General features: G+C 43.2%; 1 protein-coding gene and 1 long non-coding RNA gene across 14 annotated transcripts in view; both read left to right on the forward strand.

Annotated features, from left to right (window-relative positions):
• The first annotated feature begins 1,852 nt into the window (after positions 1-1,852).
• LOC146510782 (uncharacterized) overlaps positions 1,853-23,612 on the forward strand; it is a 119,383-nt gene continuing 97,623 nt past the window's right edge. For all 13 annotated transcript variants that reach the window (XR_014876066.1, XR_014876067.1, XM_085172639.1 and 10 more), the window contains exon 1: positions 1,853-1,962. Coding sequence is in view for 11 of the 13 variants with exons in the window: in XM_085172639.1 (XP_085028765.1) it covers positions 1,863-1,962 (100 nt within the window). In the remaining 2 variants the exon portion in view is untranslated. The remainder of the gene's footprint in view (positions 1,963-23,612) is intronic.
• LOC146510783 (uncharacterized) lies at positions 1,969-9,602 on the forward strand. Its single transcript, XR_014876098.1, has 2 exons — positions 1,969-5,951; positions 5,997-9,602. It is a non-coding gene; the product is annotated as an uncharacterized LOC146510783 (long non-coding RNA).

Below are 23,612 nucleotides of genomic sequence, written 5' to 3' on the forward strand. Positions count from 1 at the left end.
GCTGTGGCAGGACCTTAAGAGTGCTGCGTAAAAATGAATGTCCACGAACTTCAATGAGCTGAAGCAACACTGTAAAGCAGAGTGGATTAAAATTCGTCCACAGTGCCATGTGAGACTGATACAAGTTATGACTACTAAAGGTAGCTCCTGAAACTTTGGGATTATTTTGTGAAAAGCACAAGTTTGACCAGATGAATTTATATAGTTGCATGTGTGTATATGCACGAACAGGTCTGGAGTATTGTAACCACTAAAGCTGTGTCCCAATTCAGGGTCTGCACGCTTGAAGTACGCATTTTAAGTGTGATTACGTCACCGCCACGCGACGACGGCTGTCCCAATTCGAAGTGTACTTCAAATGCATACTCCAAATGCGGCGTCAATTTTCCCCAAATATCAAGCGTGGTCCGGTGCACGCTTCGTGGTCCCATATATCCCACAATTCATAGCGCGGTGGTGGGTGTGAATAATTTTGCCGCAAAATACGGCAGAAGGGAGCGGCCGAAGAGTGAACTGTCAAAAGTAAGTACTGAATATGACATCACTTATTCATGTGCGAATGTTTAATAATGAAGAACATTAAAACATTACTATTGGCCACATGGCGGCAAAGTTGTGTGACATTAGTGATGTTTGTACTTTCAGCGTTAACTTAGTTGTAAAGCATATATATATATATATATATATATATATACACAGTATATATATATATATATACACAGTATATATATCTCATAATAATCTGACAATAACTATAATATTGGCCATATTATATTTACACTACCACAGTGAGATGACTTTAGTCTCATGAACAACATTAGCTAATTGTTATTTACTAACTAATCTTAAATAACTGTTCAGTACAGAAATGAAGCCCAACAATCATGTTTTACAGTCCTGTGGTTTCAGCCTCAGATACTCAACTAATCAAAGTGATGTCATGACAAAAATGATTGACCAACAAAACATTTTTTCTCCTTCATTTCTGTCACACAAAGCTGTATGTAACGTTTCTCGCGGTTAGTATCATGGTTGCTAGGCAACCTGAACAGCGCGACGAAGGCTAGACCGTCCCATTTCACAAGACTCTCACTTCCGCACTTCTCGTACTTATAGTACGCACCGTACGTAATACGCGTACTTCAAGCGTGCGGTCTCTTAATTGGAACACAGCTAATGACACATACATGTTGGTTTGTCAGACGGCTACAACTGCCTGAAAATGACGTTTGTGCTTTCCACCACAAGGCGTCACTATAGACCTACACTATGTCAAGTGGAGCATTTTTCCCGCTTTTGATTTTTCTGTGGATTTTTGCAATCTCACCCCCAGAGAAGACACGCTTCCTCGCTCCAGTTTGTGAATCAGATCCAGCAGATTAGGTGATGAGTTGTAGTAAATTAAATCGGCGGTCACTTCTGTCCCCACTACCCCCAAAAGCAACACAGTCTTGTATTTATACCATCAGCATTAGTGGACACGTGTGGTTTACACTTCCCCCTTGGGTCTCTGTAATTTCTGTAGTTCCTGTGATTCCTGTTTAGCCGCTTGGTAACATTCCACTGATCGGGGCGGTGTAGGGCGTCTTCCTGGGCCGCGGCCGTATCCAGAGTTCGTTCCCCGAGGCGATTGGACCGGCACCGTCCCGTAAAAGGAGTCAAACTTTTCTATTGAATGCACACGGTGTCTGTCAAAAGCCAACACGGTGAGAAAGGGATCTTCCCGGGATTCCGACGTTCTGATTGGACAGTGAGGCCGTCAAGCAGAGTTTTAGTCTTCGTGCGATTGGTTAAAATGAGAGCCAGTTCACGGTATCGTTTTGCGATTGGAGCAGAGGCAGTGCTGGGGGCGGGGCATATTTATGCGCGTCCAGCAGCGTACACTCTCGGGTGGGCGGATCGTAGCGGTGACAGCGACGCTCGGAGACTCTGGACAAACTGTCAAAAAGGAGACAACTAACGGTGAGTGACGCTGAAAAATGAACGTCCCGTTTTGTGTGGTAACGCCCGGTGTGTGCACTGAGCGCGGGGTCGGTGAGCGGAAAGCCGCGGTCTTTGTTGCAGTGAACTGACGGTGATTTTGGATGAGTGAGCTCACAGGGCGCATCGCAGCGGGGACTGAGTACGGGTGTAGGTTAATGCTGCCTTCACGTGCGCCTCGGACACTTTTACTTTCTGAGAAGAAGTATGCAGAATTAGCACGCTTATGCTTTAGGCTAGTTAGCACCATGGTGGTATTGTTGTCGTTAGTTTTTTAGGTTTTATTTCTCCCTCTGAATGTCCGCTTTGCCTTATTATCACAGTAGTGAGTAGATCGCGTGCATCCGTGCCAGTATTCCCGACCGCTACAGAGACAGCATGGTGAAGTTGCACTGTCACAGCAGACTCCCACACTGTTACGCAAGTTTCCCCTTTATATGTTTCTGTTGCATCTGTCCATTCATTGGCAGTCTGCAAGAACGACCCCGTGAATAAGAACAATCCTCCTTACACTGTGCTGTTAGAGTGCAGAGTGGGGACAGACTACGCGAGCTGTCCTATCAAGACATTTTGAGCAGCCAGCACTTCATTTCATGCACAGATTGCAGCTTTTTTTGCGTTCAGTCATGGTAAAATATATATATATTATTCCCACAGCTAACAAACAAAAGGGAAACTAACACAGCAAGTGCCAAAGTGCAGTTTTTCTAGTAGCCACTTTTGAAGCTGGCTCCCAAAGGGAGTCTAACATGAAAATGCTCAACATACCAATATTTGTAAAAAGCACTCTCTTTCACTCTCTGTGGATAAAAACTGTATGGTGGGTGGAAATTTCCTCATAGCTTTAGCTGAAAACTTGGCACCCCACCCTCATGCCCAGATATGGTCACATCTTGGTCCAAAAACCAATGTGAAGGACTACAACTGGTGTTTGTGTTTTATAATGCAGAGTTCAACCGGTAGGAGATGTCACGGTTGCAACGTCCGTCTTTTATGTACAGTGTGTGTAGCAGACAGTTTCTGAGCATGCTCAGCTTTACTTGAGGAACAGTGGCCCACACTGGTTTTCAGACTTATTGGAGAAACCTTCTTCATGCTGGCTCCTCTGTAGTAGGTGTGCACATGTGTGTGCACATGTGTGTGTGGAAAGGATAGTTATAGGTAGCACAAAAGATTCAGGAGTTGTATGGACTGAGCTATTTGTTATCTAACCCTTTCAGAGGAATATCTCAATGAGTTTTGGTCTGCAGTTGCACGTGTTGTAACCTCTCTAATTTTCAGAGAGATACTGTATCTGCTGTCACTGTTGTTTTAACTCTTATCACAGCTTGTTACACTGTTGCACTGCTCTTAATGTTGCTAATAGTTGTTTAATATTTAAAGAATGAACCTCAGGCTTTCCCCATTATGGCAGAAATTAGGTAGCAACACAGTATAGGTTGGATATCAGTGTGAGAACCTATCTGTTGACTGATGTCAGCACATCTGAAAACAAGATGGATTTACTGATGTCACCGTCCCACATTTATCTGCTGAGTCACACTGTTTTTGCTCGGGCCAAATGTTCAAGGATAGTGTGGTGAATTCTGTCAAATGTCACAGTGAAGTTTTGTTTCCTTGGAGCAAACTGGGTGGGGACTGCACCATCATGTCGAGTCATAGTTATCATCCCGCTGATAGTTGCTGATCGACTCGTTAGCCAAGAATAAAGCTGTAAGCTGTCGTACCTGTAGAGGATTATTAACGCAGCAACACATCGTCCGTATGTCAAACCTCGGCTGTCTCAGAGTGTATAAAATAATTTAGCTTTATCCCTAATGCACCAATCACTTTCCAGCTCGAACCCACATCTGTCCATCTTAACTAGTGGGTGGAGCTTGCTCAGTTGTCCTAACAGCTTCATTCTGTCGTCAAGCTAGTCGTTCTTTGGGCAACAGGATTGCATCATCACTACGTGTGACACAGCACAGGAACAGCCTAGTAGTGATGTAATCAAGAACAAGCGGGCTTCCCATTATTGCCAACATGCGTCCTCTTTGCGTCGTTGTCTGCAGAGAAAACTACAACTATGTCTGGAAAGTTTTATTGAACGATGTGTGAGCTTCAAAACGACGATGAGCTATTTTGCCCCAAATCTTTATGGAGCAAAGCGGCGCTCAGTGCAGCCAGGTGTGAGCGAAACTTAGTGATGCTGCAAACCTTCCATGTTTAGCCTGCGTGCTAATGCTGTCAGTCAGTTGGTTACATCTTGTAAACTTAGTGAAGTTTTTATCATATATTTTTACGAGAGTGATATATTTGAGTATTTATCAGTTTGCATCATCAAACACCTTCAAGTATTGAGCATCTATGAGTAGATTGTGGGCTTGGTTGTTGCATGCTGCGTCACATCAGGTGTTTCTGCAGGTTTCCTGTGTTTTCTGTGTCATTTGGTAACTTTGTTTTTATTCTGCTGATCCAAACACGTGTGCATCGCCTCCTTTACATGCAACCGTGCGCCTCCACCTGCAGTTTAGCAGCGAATTTATCCCAGAAATTGATATAAAGAGGACTGACAGCAGAGAGGATTGACCCTCTGTAGCAGCCTCCCTCCCTTCATCACGCCTTCTATCCAGATTACTCTCCAATCCTGTAGCAGCCAGATTACTAAGCGGTGGGGAAATAAGAGGTGGGACTGATCTAAGGCCCTGGATGATTATGGACCTGATCCAGTCACATCCCTCAAATGTCCTGATGCTGTAAGTCCACCAGCAGCCCTGACGGTTATCAAACAGTGGCCACAGGAGTGGCTGAAACACTGGGTGTTTGTGTCGGATCATTTCCTTTCTAGGGTACGATGCACGTCTGTTCTGTGTGTCGCTTATTTTTTACTCTTGTTCAGAAGAGAAAGTACCTCTTCAGTCTTTTACTACATCTGTTTGATAAAGTGTGGCAGCACTGCCAGAGCCCACGTTTCCACTGGAACATCTGGTTTCTTCTCTTCCTATTTTATAACTCGACAAGTTCTCAACTCTTCATATTCTGTTACAGGATATCTGCCACTGTCTGCCCACTTTTACATTTAGGGGAAATAAATATTTTTCCCTGCTGAATCTTCTGATGATTGTTGTTGATTATTGAACCCTTTGTGAATATTCGCAGCAGTAGTCGTCGTCCTTCTCATCAAGCTTCGTGCTGATGGTCTCGTTCCAGCCTTGTGCAGGTTTAAGATCCCGTCTTTGACGTCCTTTGGCAGATCTTTGGTGTTGCTCATGATTGTGGAGAGGTTGAAATAGAAGGAATGAATAGAGGGACCACAAACACACGACCTGCGCTGTGTTCTCTGCATCTGCTCCATGTTTACACTGATCATCACCTGCATGCATGCATATATCTGTCTGCTTAGCACTTTTTATGTTTATTTAAGTGTTGTCTTACTGTATGTTTTGCACTAAGTACTGCAGCAATTTCCTAATGTTGTAAACCTGCTCAGCATTTGGCAGTAAAACCCTTTGATTCTGGTTCTGTGGACGGCTTTATAAACAGAACCAGTAGAGATCAGGATCTGTAACTCAGAGTGTTTGTGGCGTGTGCCACACATGCACACAGTCTGTGAAGCCAACACTTATTTCCTCAAAGGCATGCAAATCGATTTGTAACCTGTATCTCACTTTTCTCTCCATTAAAATGAAACTACCATAAAAACCGGAGGCTGTCCAGTTCTTACAATCACAGCTGTAAGAACTGATTATTTCAGCAGGGGATCAAATAATTAATTCCATCACTGTAATACCCAGCTGCCTCTTGCCAAAGTCAAACACCACTCAGTAGTTTTAAAGCTGTGCACAGTTTGAATTTCTTGGAAAAACTCTGAGATGGGACTTGATGGTAGCTACTGCTGAATTAGACAGTGCAGGCTGAAGACACTGTGAGAAAGCAGCCATGCTGAAAAACTGCAGTTGTGACAAAATCTAGTGTGACAGCTAAGATTTGTTTAGGGAGTGAAAAGAGACCATCTAGTAGATTAAAGCTCAAAGTCTGGACTTTAACTTTATCTGAGTTGTTTCTTTTAAAGTCCTTGTGGTAACGAACAGAACCAGAATGAGAACAAAGCCTGTCTCTGTGCAGATATTTATGGACCTCACTGCATCTGCTGTGGTTACCTTCACCGACTGTGGCGTGTGCCACACTTTAGCTTTGCCTGGTCACCAACACAAGGCTTCTGTCACCTTGTGAAAACTGAACGTTGGCGTATCAGAGTAGACTGACTTTCAGTCCTGCATCATTAGTAGGGCTGTGCGATATGACCAAAATCTCATATCCCGATATAAGACATTTATCGTCCTGACAACGATATAAATCACAAAAATGTAACATTTTCTGTAAATTCCGTGAATCTCGACTTGCGTGAAGTTTTTCCAGCTGGGCGTCCTTTACGTGTTTTAACTGATGCATGAAACGATACATTTTTAGACATAAGTTGTAACGGCCGCCGTTTTCTTTCAAAGTTTGAGTCTAAGGTTTATTTTTTAGCACCTGACGGCTCTTTTTTTTTCTTCTCATCCGTAAACTCTCTGCATCTTTCACGTGATTCAGTTTCTTTTGAAAAGTCTCAACAGGATCTTGAGCTTTATTGTGAAAGGTTTAGTAGAAAACAAACAAGTGGACAGCGGAGCCACGCGATGGTTTTACCGTCATTGTTGCTAACGACAACACGTAAAAACTAGAGGTGGGAATCACCATACATCCCACGATACGATATTATCACAATACTTAACGCACGATACGATATTATTGTAATTTTTTAAAATATTTAGCGATATTCAGATTCTGTACATAAAGGTAAACTTTATCAATATTCATTTTCTCTAATATCAAAGTCTCACACTCAGTCTTTCTCTCATTTCAGTTTGATTGTTGACAAACTGAACGGTTTGTATTACAGTCTAGTCCAACTTAACTGAATCAACCATCTGGTACAATTATAGCTATTCTGAACTATGCAGTTTATGAAAACTATGCAGCCCCTTCAGCAACTGAAGAATTTGAAAGTAAATTAAAACAAAATATAATTTTACATTAAATAAAAAAGTTTTAAACTTAATTAAAATAAAAGATGTCTTAAATTAAAATAAGTAAACTGTCATGTTTATTGCTGCCATAAAAAAGTTAAACACATTTGGACAGTGAAGGAATGTCAGGATTCTTGCTCAGAAAAAGGATCAACATGCTCTGAAGTCAGAGCACAAAAACCTTTTTTGTAACAAAATAACGATTTCTGCTGTCCCTGTATCCATACATTATTAGCAAACAAAATATCACCATACTACATAGTATCCATTTTTTTCCCCACCCCTAATAAAAACAGGCGCTTGTCCGTGTGGTTATATTAAATATAAGAGAAAGAGAGAACTTTAAGAAATGAATAAAGTCACTACAGTGACATCAGAACGATGATATCGCCGTAAACAGGTTATTTTACGACACCACGAAACAAACGATAGCGTAAAATGAAACGATAGAAGTTTTTATCTCGTCATCCGATATATATGGTGATATCGAACAGGCCTAATCATTGGTGAGGAGCATGTTTGTGTGGTTGCTTGTTAGCGGTGTCTGGCTGAACTGGTTCTATCACTGGCACATGTCACAGGCTGCCAGCTGCATTTACTGTCATAATAAAAAGTGAAGCTTATTCTTTCACAGATCGTTGGCCACGCACTGAAACCTTTCTGTTACGTAGGTCGGCCCATGTACGGTGAAAACTCGTTAATGTGCTATCGCTGGATTGGTTTCTTTTCCACTACTGTAGCATGTGAAGGATGATCACACAGTGCAGAGGTTTATTTCCTGTTTTAAACCTCTCAAGCTTGGGTGGAATTACTAATGCTGCCTTTGAATAAATAATCAGCCCCAAAGCATGTACGCTCTACTCCATCCTAGGAATCCCCCCTCCCTGAAACGACAGGTGATCTAAAAAACAAAAAGCATTTGTTGACACACGTCGAGCGTCCGCAGCTTCAAACATTTGGCTGTTTTTCCCCGAGAATGAAAAGAAATGTTGAGCATATCAGAGTAAAGTAGCATAAATATGTGACAGATCTTTGTGGGGTAAGTATTCTGAAACTTTGAATGAAAAGGTCACTTATTGTTATGAAGAAGATGCATTTTTCCTAACCTAAAGATTATAGATGAAACAGTGAGTGGAGGTCAGGTAACCGGGGCAACATCGTCTCTGAGGGTGTAAACAACTTTACAAATTACACACATGGCACACTTACATGGGATTAGGTTAGACAACAGACTCCATATTTATAAAGGTCCCAGGTAGCTTTTGTTTAGCTGGTGTAAAGCTGTCATGAAATGCAGATGTAGGAGTTTTCATTTCATAGGAGTCGTATTCTCTAACACACAGGTTCCTCTGATAACACCAGTCCTGTGCCAATAAGGATGCACTGCTGTCATGATCATTTTGACCCAGCGTTTTGTTTCCTTGAAGTTCATTTTTGTGCCTTGTGTTTATTCTGATTGTGTATTAGTTTAGGGTTGAACCTGAAGTTTAGTGTCTGTGTCTGTCCTCGGTGCTCTGTTCATGTAAATCAGTCTGCGTGTTTCCTGCTTTACTTTGAAGGCTCGTGTTCTGGACTTCCTGTTCTATTCTGAAGGTCTGTGTCTGTTGTCATTGTGTTCAGCTTGTGTCGTCCAGTCATCGTGTGTATTAGGATCAGCTGTTCTCCCCTCCTGTGTGTGATTACCCGATTACCTTGTGTGTGTATATTTAGTGGGTGTCGGTCTGTGTTCGTGGTCGGCTCGTCCTCTCTCCGTGTCGTTATGATTTCAGGTTTGCTCTTTAGTTTTTCCCACTTTAGGTTTCCGTTAGTAATTCCTCAGGCTCCGTTGCCTGTTTCTGCCACTTTGTAAATAAACGGCGCTCTCATCACCAGTCGCTTGCCTGCATTTTGGGTCCTCATTCACTCCACAACACGACTGCTGCCCCAGCGTGACAACTGCACAGAGCAGGAAACCTGCACCTTGATGCTTTAGCTGGAGGAGATTGTTAAGAATTTAGCGTCAAAAGCGATGTTGGCTCTGTTGTCACAGCCACACATCTGTAAGGTCAAACCTACTGACGCGGCTCGTGTGGTGTAAACTAAATGAAATGACTGCTCCACTCTGGCATCAGGCACTGGTTGCTGTTTAATGCTGCGTATGCAGTTTATAGAAACTCATTCATAAACGTTTCCCCTTCATGCTCAGAATAACTACAGAAATGTTCAGTGCTGCATTCAGTGGCTAAAGGTAGAGGTCGGTGCTGGCTCTGCAGCCCAGGTTGTTCTGCATCTGTTTTTACGTTCAGTAAATCTTTGATCTGCATGTTTTAATCTATTTAGTGTTTGTGTACTTTTAGGTTGAATGCTCATTCTGCAGTTCTTTATCTTTGAGGAGCCGGGACAGCTCGGCTGGGCTGCAGCAACAAACCGACTGGTTCAGGGTTGTCTGGGTTTAATCTTACAATAATACAAACGTGTAGTATTGTGAGTGTTGGTCTGGTCTTGTTTAATATCTGATTGGTTGATGTTCATTAAAAAAGACTAAAAATGCCCAAAGAGAGACTTAGGAAGGAAGAAAGAAAGGAAGGAAGGGCTGAGGAGGGAAATCTCGGAAAAACAAGTTCTTAGTTACTCCGATGGAGTTTTTCTGTGTTCTCACTCCTCGTTCTCTTCATCCTGACACCTGAAACACTCGTCTCACCATGACTGATTTTAAAATCTGTCTCAGAGAAAGCCCCCAGCAGTCACGTGAAGCTCAATATTAGATTAGGTTAGAAGTGGGGTTTAGGAAAGCCGATCAGTGCTCCGCAGTCAGGATCATCCGACTAAAGCAGGATACTGTCTTTAAGGTCATTCCAGCCTCTGTCTAGGAACCAGGAAGCAGAGGAAATCCATCATCCATGTGACTGTGTGCAGCCAAACAATGCAGATGGCTCCGTCATAATCCTCACACAGTGGGGCCTCCCCGTTGTTTCAAACCTGAAAAGTTGAAGCGTTTCTTTCCTCCTGAGCTCGCCCGACCTGCTCTTCAAGCGTTGTCAGCAGTCGTCTCGATGCCTCGGCTGCCACGCTGCAGCTTTAACGTCAGGAACACGGAGGTGGCAGCCGGTACGTTTCATCATTTCTCTCGGTGAAGTCTGAAGTAGATCACTTTGGTGTAAATCATAGATCATCACTCCTAGCTTAGTTACACCCCCAGCATTGCAAAAGCGTGTGGGTGGAAAGCTGTCTGTGCCTTATCTCACAAGTCATATTTACCTGTCAGGACAACACTGCTGTCACATGCTCGGCCACCTGAAGGGACTCAGTGAGATATGATCTGTGCTCACATGGCAGCAGACAGCTGTTGGGGGATTCCTGCAGTGCACCAGAGTCCGTTAGCAAATTTACGAACAAGTTCTTTATGATAAAAACATTTTTTCATGAACGGCAGAAACATCTTTACGATGAGACGATCTGCTGCACCTGCTGCTTTCTGGCTCGTCACTTATTGGCTCTTCGGTAGGAGGGGCGGGACGACTGCCATCTATTCATTACAGAACTCCCTTATACGAATGTTTCCTACGTATTAGGTCTCCAAGGGGCAGAGGGTGTGTAACACAGTGAGCGAGTGACATAAAATCTGTACCAAATCTTACGTCACTGTCACAACTTTTTGATTTGTTTGTTAGACAATATGGCGAATAAATCATTGACTTCATTAGTTTATTTTGTTTGTAGTTTCCTCAAAAGAAAGAAAACGAGCTAAACATTTGGACCCACATCTCACAGCCCATTTAGTGCTTAAATATTTAACTATACAAGACGAGAACACAGCCATACCATCTACCACACAGATGGAAGCATTTAGGATTGGACGCCATCAGCAGTCGGCACCACACTGGTAAATATCCGGACCTGCCTGCAACACGTCGTTGAAATGATGATTCACTGTTGATGCGTGTGCTAACACTCATCAACAGTCTGAACCGGACTCGACTGGCTGGGATTGCCTCAGTTTATATCGAGGCATCAGTCACAGGTCAGCATGACTCGTCTGTTCTCCACTGTTGTCAAAGATACGCTCGTATTCCACCAGTGTTCAGAAAGCGTGCTGGCAGACGAGCGAGCAGTTGGGCAGATGGTCAGGTCGTCGTTTTCTAATGTAATGAGTTTGAATTTCCGGTCGTCAGCGATGCGTCAGATCCTGAGCCCGTTTCTATCAGGCAGGAGTTCAGAGAAACAGAAACACTCCTTTCTCTTCCAGGAAGAGAGAAGAAAACATTTTGCTCGACTCAGGTTCACCTCTTAACTCTCCAAGAATTATTTATCACTATTGATCTCATGCTGAGTCAATATGGCAGCCATTACATGTTGTGCACTGTTACAGAGGTCAGACTTCTTAGGGGATGCAGTTCATTCAGTTCATCAGTGATGACTGGCACATCAGGCAGGTTCTGTTAGTCCTAACGATCCACGGTTCCATCTTGGGGGAGAACACAAATCCCGTTGGGGTTGTGACGGGCATCTGCCAAATCAAATATGTGATGCTACGTGCTGTGACAGCTCCTGGTGAACGAAGCAGCTTTATTCTATTCTGCCATCACCCATTACGACTGTACCCACTGGTGATGATTCAAAGACATGCTGTCAGTGGGGTTAGGTGAGTGTCAGTGGTCGTCTGTCACTCTGTGTTGGCCCTGCATCAGATTGGCGACCTGTCCAGGGTGCACCCCGCCTCTCACCCTGCGGTAGCTGGGACAGGCTCTGGCCCTCCCTGCAAACCTGTACTGGATAAGTAATTAATGAGTACAGTCGACAAAATAGACCCAAGCCAACTACTTCATGTTCTCTGTTTTGTACTTTGCAGCCATAATAGTAGGGCTGCACGATTAATCGTTAGAAAATCGCAATCTCATTTCCAAATGACAACGATTTAAAAAAAAAAGAAAAAAAGACGACGACGATTGTACCGCATTTTGATCCGGGACGTAATCTGCATGAAAACAAGCGCTCACTCTTCCTGCTCAACAAATGGGCGGAGCCTTATACCACGTGATACAGAAGCTGGCTGCTGAAATTAGCAGGGAAAAACAACGGAGAGCACGTCAGGGATGACGAGAAAGTGACAGGAGAAAATCCGTCCCGGTCAACCACCCAAACATCAATAACGGGAACCTTATACAGCGCTTCCCTATACCCGTCAAACTCCCGCAGGCACAAAGAAATTACGGAGGCTGTTACTTACCACCTGACCAAAGATATGGCTCCATCAACACTGTGCAAAACGAGGGATTTAGGAAAATGATCAACACCCTAGACAAACGCTACACAGTGCCGTCCCGCAACTATTTTTCTATTGTTGCTCTACCTGCTCTATACACGCAGTGTCGAGCAACGGTGGAGACGCAATTTCAAGCAGTACAACATTTTGCGGCAACGACAAAACGTGAGACATTTGTTGTTTTTATGTTTATTTATTGTTTTTATGTTCAGTCTCAACTGTTACAAAGTTGATGTGCAGTTAATAAGTGCAATAAATATTTATACTGGAAAAGAAAATCGTGAGAGAATCGTGATCTCAATTCTAAGCAAAAAATCGTGATTCTCATTTTATGCAAAATCGTGCAGCCCTAATAATTAGTAAAGCAGGAGATAAATGAATAAATGTAAAACATATCAAATGAAAACAATAAAAGTTGATGAATGGAAATGTAGAGATATTTAATTATGTTGTTTTTCTTTAATGAAATAATGTACTTTGAACTGTATTAATGAAATATTAATATTAATGACATGGATAGATGGATATTATTTGCACCATCGATGGTTATTGTTGTTGTTTTGTATCAAACGTTTTATGCTGAGGAAGTAAAGAAACGTTAACCTGTTAAAGCAACGACAATAATCCTTATCTTTATCACACTACCTTGTAAACATTAAGCCAGTTCCAAATTATTGTAACACAACACATGAACATTGACCAGTGATATAATTGTTATTTGCAGAAGACGCACCAGTATACTGGCTGGGCACTGGCACTGGGACCAGCTTTATTGGCTGCCATCGACGTATCGAGGCCTCGCGCTGAGTCCTTTGACATTTTGAGTTGTTTCTGTTCCTGTGTGAAGGAGCTCCTGCACTTTCGGGACTTCCACACAGGATGTGGGATGCATTATGCTCACCGCTGGCTTCACTGCGCTGCTGAGAGAGCCACAGAGGACGGAGCTGTAATGCATCTGTGCATCTACTGCACACAGCAGTCTGTGAGAAGCTATGTGACTGCTACACGTGTCCAAGACTGTGTTTCCCTTTGGTCTCGACACAGACGTGATGGAGTCATGTGTTATACAGTAGAAGAAAAACACCATTTCTTCCATTTTTACCACTGCTGGCTGCATGCCTGGAGTTTACGGCCCGTGTGGGTTCACAGTGTGCAGTTCAAAGTTCGGATTCGTTTCCATTAATAATAAAGGTTTTCAGAGCTTAGTGCAACTTGAGCAAAGTCCTCCGTGAAAACGTCTTCGTCAGGCTGAGAGATGAACGACGTGATGTAGCAACCGACAGCGCGAGTTTGCAAGTGTGGCGTTGACTGATCCCTAAATAACTTCAGCAGCCCACAGTGCCACGGACGTTCCACAGCAGCATCTGTCTGCCTTACAGGACAGTTAATAACTCAGTTTAACATTTCCTGAATCATAAAAACATGATTTATAGAAAGGTGGAGGTTCCTCCTGTGATCATCAGGTGATTTTATACAGATGCATCTCAAAGCAGTTAGACACATTGGTGTGTGTGCGTGTGTGTTTTGGAGGGGGTTGGAGTGAGAATTGCGTGACAAGGGCAGATTGAATGAATGAAACGATGGAGGGATTGAGAGTGGAGGGGAAGGATGTGATGGTACAGAGTGAGCCGGTCACTGTAATCCCTCCTCTCGTTCCCTCCAATAGCAGCAGCTGGACCAGTGTGTCAGCAGCCAAGCTTCACTGCTGCCAATCAGACCCTCTGGGAATTATACAGCAGAGCCGGATGTCCCGCTGATGAACGGGCAGGTAGATTCACTGAGGTGGTTACGAGGTGTCCTCTAAACAATGAAACGTCGTGCTGCTGAACTACAAAACAAAAGATCTTTTCTGTTTTGTCGTCTTTTTACTGTCAAGGATCATTTCTGGTCTCTTTGCCTTAAACTGACGGACTGAATGTGTACTGTCGCTTTAAAAGAGCCACAGCGTGAAATCTGATTGTTACATGTTACTAGTGTTACTTCTAGTATCAGTTCTAATTTTTGTTACAAAAATAACAAAAGTTTGTTTGTCAGCGTTCCAAAGGAAGCGGATATTTGGAATCCCCATTACATGTGCCACCGATAGATTTCAGACGAGGTCACAGCCTGAATGTTAATAAATAGGTTGACTCTAACCTCTCAGCTTTAATTGTTTCATGTGGAAAAGCAGGCTTCACGGCTAACCATACTTCTGTTTTTGAAGTAGGAAACTATTTAATATTGCTTTTGTTTGAACCTAAGACTCGGTGAAAGTTCTTGCAGAGTGGAGTTATGAAGGTGTTAAGTAGCACAACAGGTTCCAGTTGTTGTCGGCGGGACTGGGCGGAGCTCAAACATCAACCTCTGGGTTCTGCTTCACTGGTATCTGTTGCCTTGTTTATACCTAAACATGCAGCTACAGAGCTTTCCTCAACAGTATGTCATGGGTGTGTTTGGTGGGAGTAATGTAGTGGGTGTAAGCAAAGGGTGTGTGGGATACAGCTTATATTGGACATGTAAGAGGCGAGTCCAGGAGTGAAGGGGTCACAGTTCAGACGTGTGTGATAACAGGAGGACAGAGGACATAACGTCTTCACTCCTCTTCAATCATTCACCTTCAGTCAGAGAGAGTTTTAATCCCAGTGGCAGGTTCCAGTTTGAAGGTTTTATTTTCAGACTGAGTTACTCATTTACTGACATTTATCCTTCATCCCAATAAAAGTCAGTGAGACTTTAATGAGATGTAATAGCTGTCTCCTGCTTTAAGGATTGATATTAACCCCGTGCTGCCTGACGCCCCGTTATCTGTTTGTTCCATGTAAGGACAGACGTGTGCATGCAGCAGGACCATCACAGTCTCAACAGTGTGTTGTTCCTGCAGACTGAGCTGCGTGTATGCGTCCTGTGACATGTCCTGGCCCCGTTATAGTCTGTGTGCACTACCTGTGTTTGTTTTAGGATTACAGATTGACCTGTGTGTGTGTGTGTGTGTGTGTGTGTGTGTGTGTGTGTGCGAGCTGCTTTGCATTCCATCTCAATGTGTAATCTTCACATTTCAACAATAGTGCATGAGACCAAGGGGACATACGGGGGCGGGGGGGGGGGGGATTCAGAGAGAGAGAGACATGAGGTGCTGTGTGGGGACATCACTACCTGTCTGTCTGTCTGTCTGTCTGTCTGTCTGTCTGTCTGTCTGTCTGTCCTCTAATGGGGCGCAGCAAGTGCTGAATTATAAAAACATGCCCTGAGAGTCCTGTGTAATTCTGTTAGGGGCAGAATACAGCTCTCACACACACACACACACACACACACACACACACACACACACACACACACACACACACACACACACACACAGTCAAATGCCAAACACTAGCCCTTTCACTTAGCCCTGAAATGGGCCCACTGTGAGCTCTTATGTGAATGAGTGAGCAACAGAGCACACACACACGCGCACACACACAGTGCATACACACACAGTGCATACACACACAGTGCATTCACACACAGTGCATACACACACAGTGCATACACACACACACACACACAGAGTACACATATTAACATTACCTTAAGTGGAGCTCTGTGAGGCAAACATCAAAGACAGACTGGTTGCTCAGATCAAATAAAGACGGGCACACACACACACACACACACACACACACACACACTCAGACCTGCCTATATAAATTTCATTGTAAGTTATTCGCAGCGTTGCTGTGACGTCAGCTTCAGTGTTATTTTGCTCCATTTGATTTGATACAAACTTTGTTACATGTAAACGTTTTACTGAAAAACTGCATTTGGAATAATAAACAATAATATTAAACAAACGGAATAATAAACAGACGTCCTGGAGAGAATTTGGGGGATTGAAAGTAAAAGGATCTTACACTCAGCACTGGGAACGTTGTGTAGTAATAAATGAGTGATGAGGTTGTTGCTGTGGGCTCGGCTCATGTTCATTCATCGTTTTTATCTTTATAAATCTTGTTTTCTTCTCCGTGGCTGCTGTTCTCTAGCATCTCTCCTTGCATTTGACTGTGATCCATGTGCATCCAGTATTCTACTTATGTGTGTTTATACAGTGGTGTTAGACTAGTGTGTCGCCAGCCTGCTGCTGGCGTCTGCTGTTTTACACATTAAAATGACTGTGAGGAAGTTTAAAAAGGAAATAAAGAACCTGATCACTAACATTGTGTTTCGCTGACTTGGCTGCAGTGACCTCAGCTGAACTGGAGGAGAAGGTCGTCATGCTGCTAAACATAACTCTATGCAAATAGAAATCAAATCTTTTTTGAAGCCTTTTGGACTCATGCACACTCTAAGCTGAAGCCTTTTCACATGACAGATAATTCCATGTTTGTGGCGTCCGTTGGTCTCCTCTCGTCCTCTCTTTGAAAGCTGTCATGGTTTTACATCATGACTGCTCAGGGGGGCGGAGCCTGTGTACTTTATACACGCACAGACGGGAGAAACTCTTCATGCTTTTACCATTTACTCGGGAAAGCCCTCACACAGGATCTCTGCATTATTCATCTGCACATTCATTATGTACTGCATGTGGGGAATAAGAGTTACATAATGTCCCAGAGGTGCACATGCTTTTGCTCACTTAATCACTTGAAAAGGCCTAAAACCACTTTGAGCTGTGAGGCCTCTCTGCAGTGCAGTTATTGTAAAGCCAGCAGATATGACAGACCGGTCTGTCCCTCGTGACCATGTGTCTCAGTCACAATGCAAAAACCAGGCGCAGGACTGTGCTTCAGTTCGTCATCAGACTGCTCGTTTAAGCCTGATGGCGTTGAATCTGCGGGGCAGGATTTCTGCAGCTGTTACGTCAGGGCTCAGCAATGATGTTTAGGTAGTTGTAATGCTGAGTGACAGCTCACTGTAATGATATAGAGCAGGAGTGTCCAACTTCAGTCCTCGAGAGCTGCAGCTTTTAGACGCATCCTTGTGCCGACACACCTGCATCAAATAAATGGCAGTTAGCAGGCCCGTTGACGAGGCACGGCGATCATTTGATCCGGCCTTGTGGGAGTATGGATGCATCTAAAAGCTGCAGGACAGTAGCTCTCGAGGGCTGGAGTTGGACACCCCGATATAGTGAATATACCTACTTTTAGTATTGGCAAGGCTGGTTAAGCATAATATATGTCACAGCTGATGATGATTTGATGCCAGTGTTTATTGACTTTGATGTCTGCAAGACTGTGAGTCCAAAGCTTTTGGAAAACGTCTGTTTTCACTGTAAAACTATAGCGAGTCTCCTAAATCTCGTTTCTGGCGAATGCTCTGAATACACGAATACATACAAAGACTGAAAATAACACTGAAATGAACACAAACTAAAACATTTTCAAACAATAAGAAGTAAACTGAAACTAACAGACTATCTGGCAAGTAACTGAAACGCAACTAAATTAAAAACGAAAAGTAGAAAATAGAAAACGAATCAGTTCGACCACGCTGCGACGCCGCCGTGACAGTAACATCTGATTGTTTTTGGTGGCTAGCTGCCTGCACGGGGGATCATGTGCTCCAACCTGTACTTGTTCCATCCTCATGGCGGCTGAAACAGCCATGGCGTTGTTCCTGCCACAACAAGCACCTGTTTTTATGCGTTGTTGTTAGCAACAACGACGGTAAAACCATCGTATGTCCGCTTGTTTATGTTCCACATAAACCTTTCACAATAAAGCTCAAGATCCTGTTGAGACTTTTCAAAATAAACGGAATCACGTGAAAGAGCAGATTATTTAGGATGAGAAGTAAAAAGAGCCGCCAGGTGCTAAAAAATAAACGTTAGAACAGGCAACCCGGGGCACGCTGTGTAATAAATACTCACAAAGAAAACAGCGGCCGTTACAACTTATGTCTAAAAATGTATCGTTTCATACCTCGGACCGGTACCGGTCCGTGAGTCGTTTGGTACCGGGCCGCGAGAGTTGAGGCTCAGGTGTGAAATGTAGTTTTCAGGGTTTTTATCAGTTTTCAGTGTTATTTTGTTATCGTTTTTATCGTTACCTCGGTTTTCCTGCGTCTTTTCACGTGTGTTATGAATAAATCTTCTTTTTTTTGGTACCGGTACTAGTTTTATTTTGTTGTGTTTATCCGCGACACCTTAAAGGCCGGTCCGTGAAAATATTGTCGGGCATAAACCGGTCCGTGGCGCAAAAAAGGTTGGAGACTGCTGGGTTAAAACACTCGACTCCAGCTACATGACGCCCAGCTGGAAACACTTCATACAAGTCGAGCTGCCCGAGATTCACAGAATTTACAGAAAATGTTACATTTTTGTGATTTATATTGTTATCAGACGATAGATGTTTTATATCGGGATATGAGATTTTGGTCATATCGTACAGCCCGACTGACACCCAAAGGAGGGACAGTGATACTTCCCCTCACATGTCTTGTATACACACATATTATAGTGTTGGTCAGTGACTCATTACGATTCATCAGTTTCATCAACAATTAATGGACTGCTTCTGTATGGTAAGATGAATAACCATTAACTATCTGAGGTCATCTGATTTCTGAGCAATTACAGAAGCATTAAAAGGAATCAAGAAGGCTTTGATTTAATTATGCATTAGTGTGGAAGACCTGCCCAGATGCATTTGGTTTTCTGCTCCTTATAAAGAATGCAGCTGGTTGTATGGAGATTCTAAATTTCCCACAGTTATCAGTGACCTCTGATATACCGCCAGCCTGTTCAGGGCGTGCCGCGTCTCTGCCTCAAAGCATGCTGGGATGGGCAGTAACCTTGTAAAAAAGGTGGTGCAGTTCACCTCCAGGTGCTTCTGCTGCCGTGCTCCGTGCACCACATGTGGGGTCTCGTCCTAAAACATCAACTTTTCAACTTACGTTTCATTTAATTTACGTTTTCGGTGAAAAAGCCAAAAGTTGCAAGGAGCCAGTAGAGCATAGCGATTTGCTGCAGTCAGGAACGCTGCACGTTTTCAACACGCTGTCATGCGTAACCCAGCTGATGTGATCTATCCATTGCGTGCCATTTACTCGATTACTGTTGTTGCTTCGTGACTGTTCCTGTAGCACTACTGGGAGTTTTGAGTGGTTAAAGTGGGATTTGGCAGATAAATGAACCCCAAGAATCTGGTGCGGTGCAGAAAAATGGCTCAGCACAAGATAAGTTTACTGTGAGCTATAGATGACTGTGGCTGTGATCAGCTGCTGCTGCGGCTCTGAGATTTATGCCCTTTGTGGATTTAGCCAACTGTATTACACAGTATATTAGCAGATGTTACATGGCTGATGATACTGTCATGGCTGCTTTCCAAACCCTGCTTTTCATAGTATAAGTGGAATTTGGCTACCAAGAGCATCATCAGCTTAAATTCAAATTGTCTGCTAACCTTGACCTAACCTGACGTGGCAGCCTTATTTGCGCCATGCCACAATAGTCTGTTAATGGTAAACTTTACCATAACACTGGAAACCACTCTGTTGTAGCAGCAACATTTTTACATTAAAAGAATTGAGCGATTTGTGCATCTCTAGATAATAATCCAAACACAGGTAACGAGCTAACTGCGCTAACGAGCTAACTGCGCTAACGCACTAGTTCCCACCAATTGAGCATTGCTGGCACATCCAACATACTGTTTTACTTTTGTCCATGACACGCTTACCTTCAGGGTCATACGTCACATGAAAACCAAAATAGTTCCAAACGCCAGATCTGAATGAGGGTGGGGGAGGTTCAATTTGCCATGTAGCAACGAGCTTAGCTTCTGTGTCGCTAGCTTGCCCTGCGCTCAGTGAATCTGCGTTCGACTACTCCGCCTAGGCTGCACTGTCGAGCGCAGATTCACTGAGCGCTCAACACAGACAGCATCGTCAGAAGGAAAGTTGATAAAATAAATTATAAATGTTGTATTGTTCGATACATATGCGTACCGAACCGAAAGCACTGTATCGAACGGTTCAATATCGATATTAGCATTGTTGCACCCCTAGTTTTTGGGTTAGTTTAGACATTCTGACTTTTTTCTGTGGTATAAAAGTGGTTTTATCTTAGTTACCGTGGTTACGTAATCATTCCAAGCCAAAATCCTAGTCAAAAATATAACCTGATCAATTGGCCTGCACCTGTTTTTAGATGGGCGAGCCACATAGAGAAGAGATACAGACAAAAAGTGAAAAAGCAACATGTGAGTTATTAGATCAGGTCAAACTGGTTTCTTATTTTTTGTACAGGAAACACTTTCACTGTCTTTATCTGTACATCATACAGGGTGTTGAATATGTCTGCCATTAAACTGTGTATTCCAGGGTATTATTGAATTGAGACAGTTACTTTTTTTTCCCCCTTTTTTTTTTCCCCTTTTTTTTTCTTTTTTTTTCTTTTTTTTTTCCTTTTTTTTTTTTTTTCGAGACAGTTACTTTGTTACTTTGTTACTTTGTTATAGCTCCAGCTCTGTTTGAAACAACAGTTACAGCTGCAGGGGCGGGTCTCTCTGATGACAGAAACGTGGAGGGCCAAAATTAGAAAGTAGCCAAGTTCCTTTAATTTCTTCCTTCTGCAGCTGTGTCGATTCGTGTGTGCACTCACAGCCACTGCACACGGTCACAGCCGTTCGGTCCTCCTAATGTAGGATCACTGTGCTGCATAGTGATGGGATTTCCAGCTCTTTTTAGAGATCCGGCTCTTTCGGCTCGGCCCACTAAAAAGAGCCCGCTCTTTCGGCTCCGAACCGGCTCTTCAGGTTGTTTTGTTGCTTTAATCATTTAATCATTAACAATAATATAAAATTATGCAGAAAAGGAATTACTAATCTAAAAAAAGTGGTTTTATTTATATATGTTTATATATGGCCCCTAGAGACAAAGCACGTACAAACTCTAAAGCATATACAAACTCCAAAAAGCACGTACAAACTTCAAAACACATTTCTAGCGTTTACTGAACTTCCAAAACAGAGCTACCCAGATCACTTAAATTACACAATTGAAAGCATGTGTGTATTGTTTGTGTATTTATAGACAAGCACTCATATTTATTCAAATAATTAAAAAAAAAAGTTCATTTACCTGTTACTACCACACACCAAATCCGGTTGTTGATACTTCCTGGCTTGTGTAGCCACTAAGTAACAAAAGCTCAACACTGCGCCCTAGCATCCTGGAGCACTTCTGTTGTCTTTTGTACGTGATTCTGAGTTTTTACGTGTTTTGGAGTTTTTACGCGTTTTGGAGTTTGTACATGCTTTGTCTGTAGGGGCCACCATAAATATACTTTATTTATTCACTCCACATAAAATGTAATAAATAAATCATATAATACAAAAAACAACTATTTACATTTTAAACTTTTAACTATTTAAATTTTCAGCTTTTTCCTTTTAAACAAATTTAACGTGAAACAACACAAAACACTGCAAACCACAACACAATTAAATATAAATTAAAATATTAAAACAAAAAGAAGATGCACATTCTCTGTCATATGGACCTGCATGATTTCTGAATCCTTTATCATCTGCAACTGAAAATAGTGGATGATTACTATACCTTTCTAATGTGACGTTGTTGTCCCTCGCTCTCTTTCTCTCTGGCTCTGTTCCTGTGCTACTGGGAGTGTAACTAACGCCCCTCCCCCCTCTGCCCAGCACAAAGTACAGGCCGCGCGTGCGGAGTTTAGCGGAAAAAAGGGCGAAAGAGAGGGTGAGAGAAAGAAAAAAAAAAAAAAAAAAACCTCACGGCTCCCAATAAGGAGCCGGCTCGCGTCGTTCACTTCAAAGAGTCGGCTCTAAGAGCCATTTCGTTCGCGAACGACCCATCACTAGTGCTGCACCTGTGCACCTCCCCAGACTAATTACAGCGTCTGTGTCTGTGTGACACACACGGCTAGACTACGCCCTGAACGCAGCAACCAATCAAGAGGCCCGTGGGACTGTCTGTGTCTCTGTGTTTCCCTCTCAGCCACTTGGAGCAATCATAGTAGTTACAGTTGCAGAGCCTGGTGGTGACTTACCACTAACTTCATGTTGTTGGTTGTGCGTGTGTGTGTGTGTTATGACTAGATGATGTGCAGAAGTGTGAGAGACCATCTGTCTGGTACAGTAGAGTGCGAGCTGGTGTCTGTGGGTGTGTCTGAGGATCTGCTCACTGCTCTGATTTCCTCCTTTATCCGAGGAAACTGTTGTTTGTTCTCGATCACTGAAGTGTTTGCTGCTCGTAAACAGTTCAGCTGGTGTAGAGTTTCATACCACACACAAGAAGTCAGCAGCATTTTGAAATGGTCCCTCCAAACATGCAGTGTGTATTCACCCCACTCACATCCCAGGACACACAGGATAGTCGACACACTTTTCAAGTCTAAGTAATCTTAATAGAATCGATGAACATGTTTTCTGCTTGCAGCTTTTACAGGCTTGTAAACACAGCTGTGACCTCGTTACATCAGGACAGACGCTGCTTTTCACCAGTTGGTTCTTTCTGTGAATAGCTGCACTATTACTTTTTTCGCGTGTGCATGCTTGTGTGTGTGTGTTCCTGCACTGACAAAGTGTTGCAATTGTGTGACTTTGCTGAAGTAAACTGAATGGCACGCCAGGAATGCCAGTGATAGCATCTCCCTCAGATTAGTGTGGTGGCAGCTGGACACACGGGGGACAGCGTCTTCTGTCATGGCCAGTAGGAAGTTTAACTGGTTTGGTGTTAAGTGTGTGTGTGTGTGTGTGTCATCTGCATAATAGAATAAACGTATGCAGTTCAGACAGGAATGTCTGCCGAGGAGTTTTTATGACATGACACTTGAGCGTGACAGGGTGGAGGATGCCCTGTGGGCATACTTAAAGTTGTGATTTAAAGGGTGTGAACAGGTTTCAGATCACTCACCTCCCTCCTCCACTCTCTGCTTTCATGTAAACGTACAGAGGGAGGGTCGTGCTGTCTGTGCCTTCTTTCATCATTTTTTATTTCACACATAAAGACTTTGTGTCCACAGTGCTGCAGGCTTCACCCGGCGACGGCAGAATCAGGTCTGCACACCGTCCTCGGGAGTCCTCACATGTAACATGCAGCAGGAAACCAGGCAGATGGCCCGTGATTGCATTTATGTTTTTCACATTTGCACAGACTGACTGGAACACCGGCACATTTGACTTGCGCAAGTCACCTGGCAGCAGGTAGCCTGTCTCCAAGCGACTGTGGTCACTGTCAGACATACAGGTTTGCTAATGATTGCTGCTTCGTTTGTAAACAGTCAGATTGCTAACATGTTATGATTGTTCTGAGCTCGTGCAGCGATGTCTGTTTGCAGCAGGGAGCCTGACTGATTATCAGCTGCTTGTGTTGTTAAATAAATGCACGATTGCAGTGAAATA

Source organism: Neolamprologus multifasciatus, chromosome 9, assembly GCF_963576455.1.
Source record: "Neolamprologus multifasciatus chromosome 9, fNeoMul1.2, whole genome shotgun sequence".
Classification (NCBI taxonomy): Eukaryota; Metazoa; Chordata; class Actinopteri; order Cichliformes; family Cichlidae; genus Neolamprologus; species Neolamprologus multifasciatus.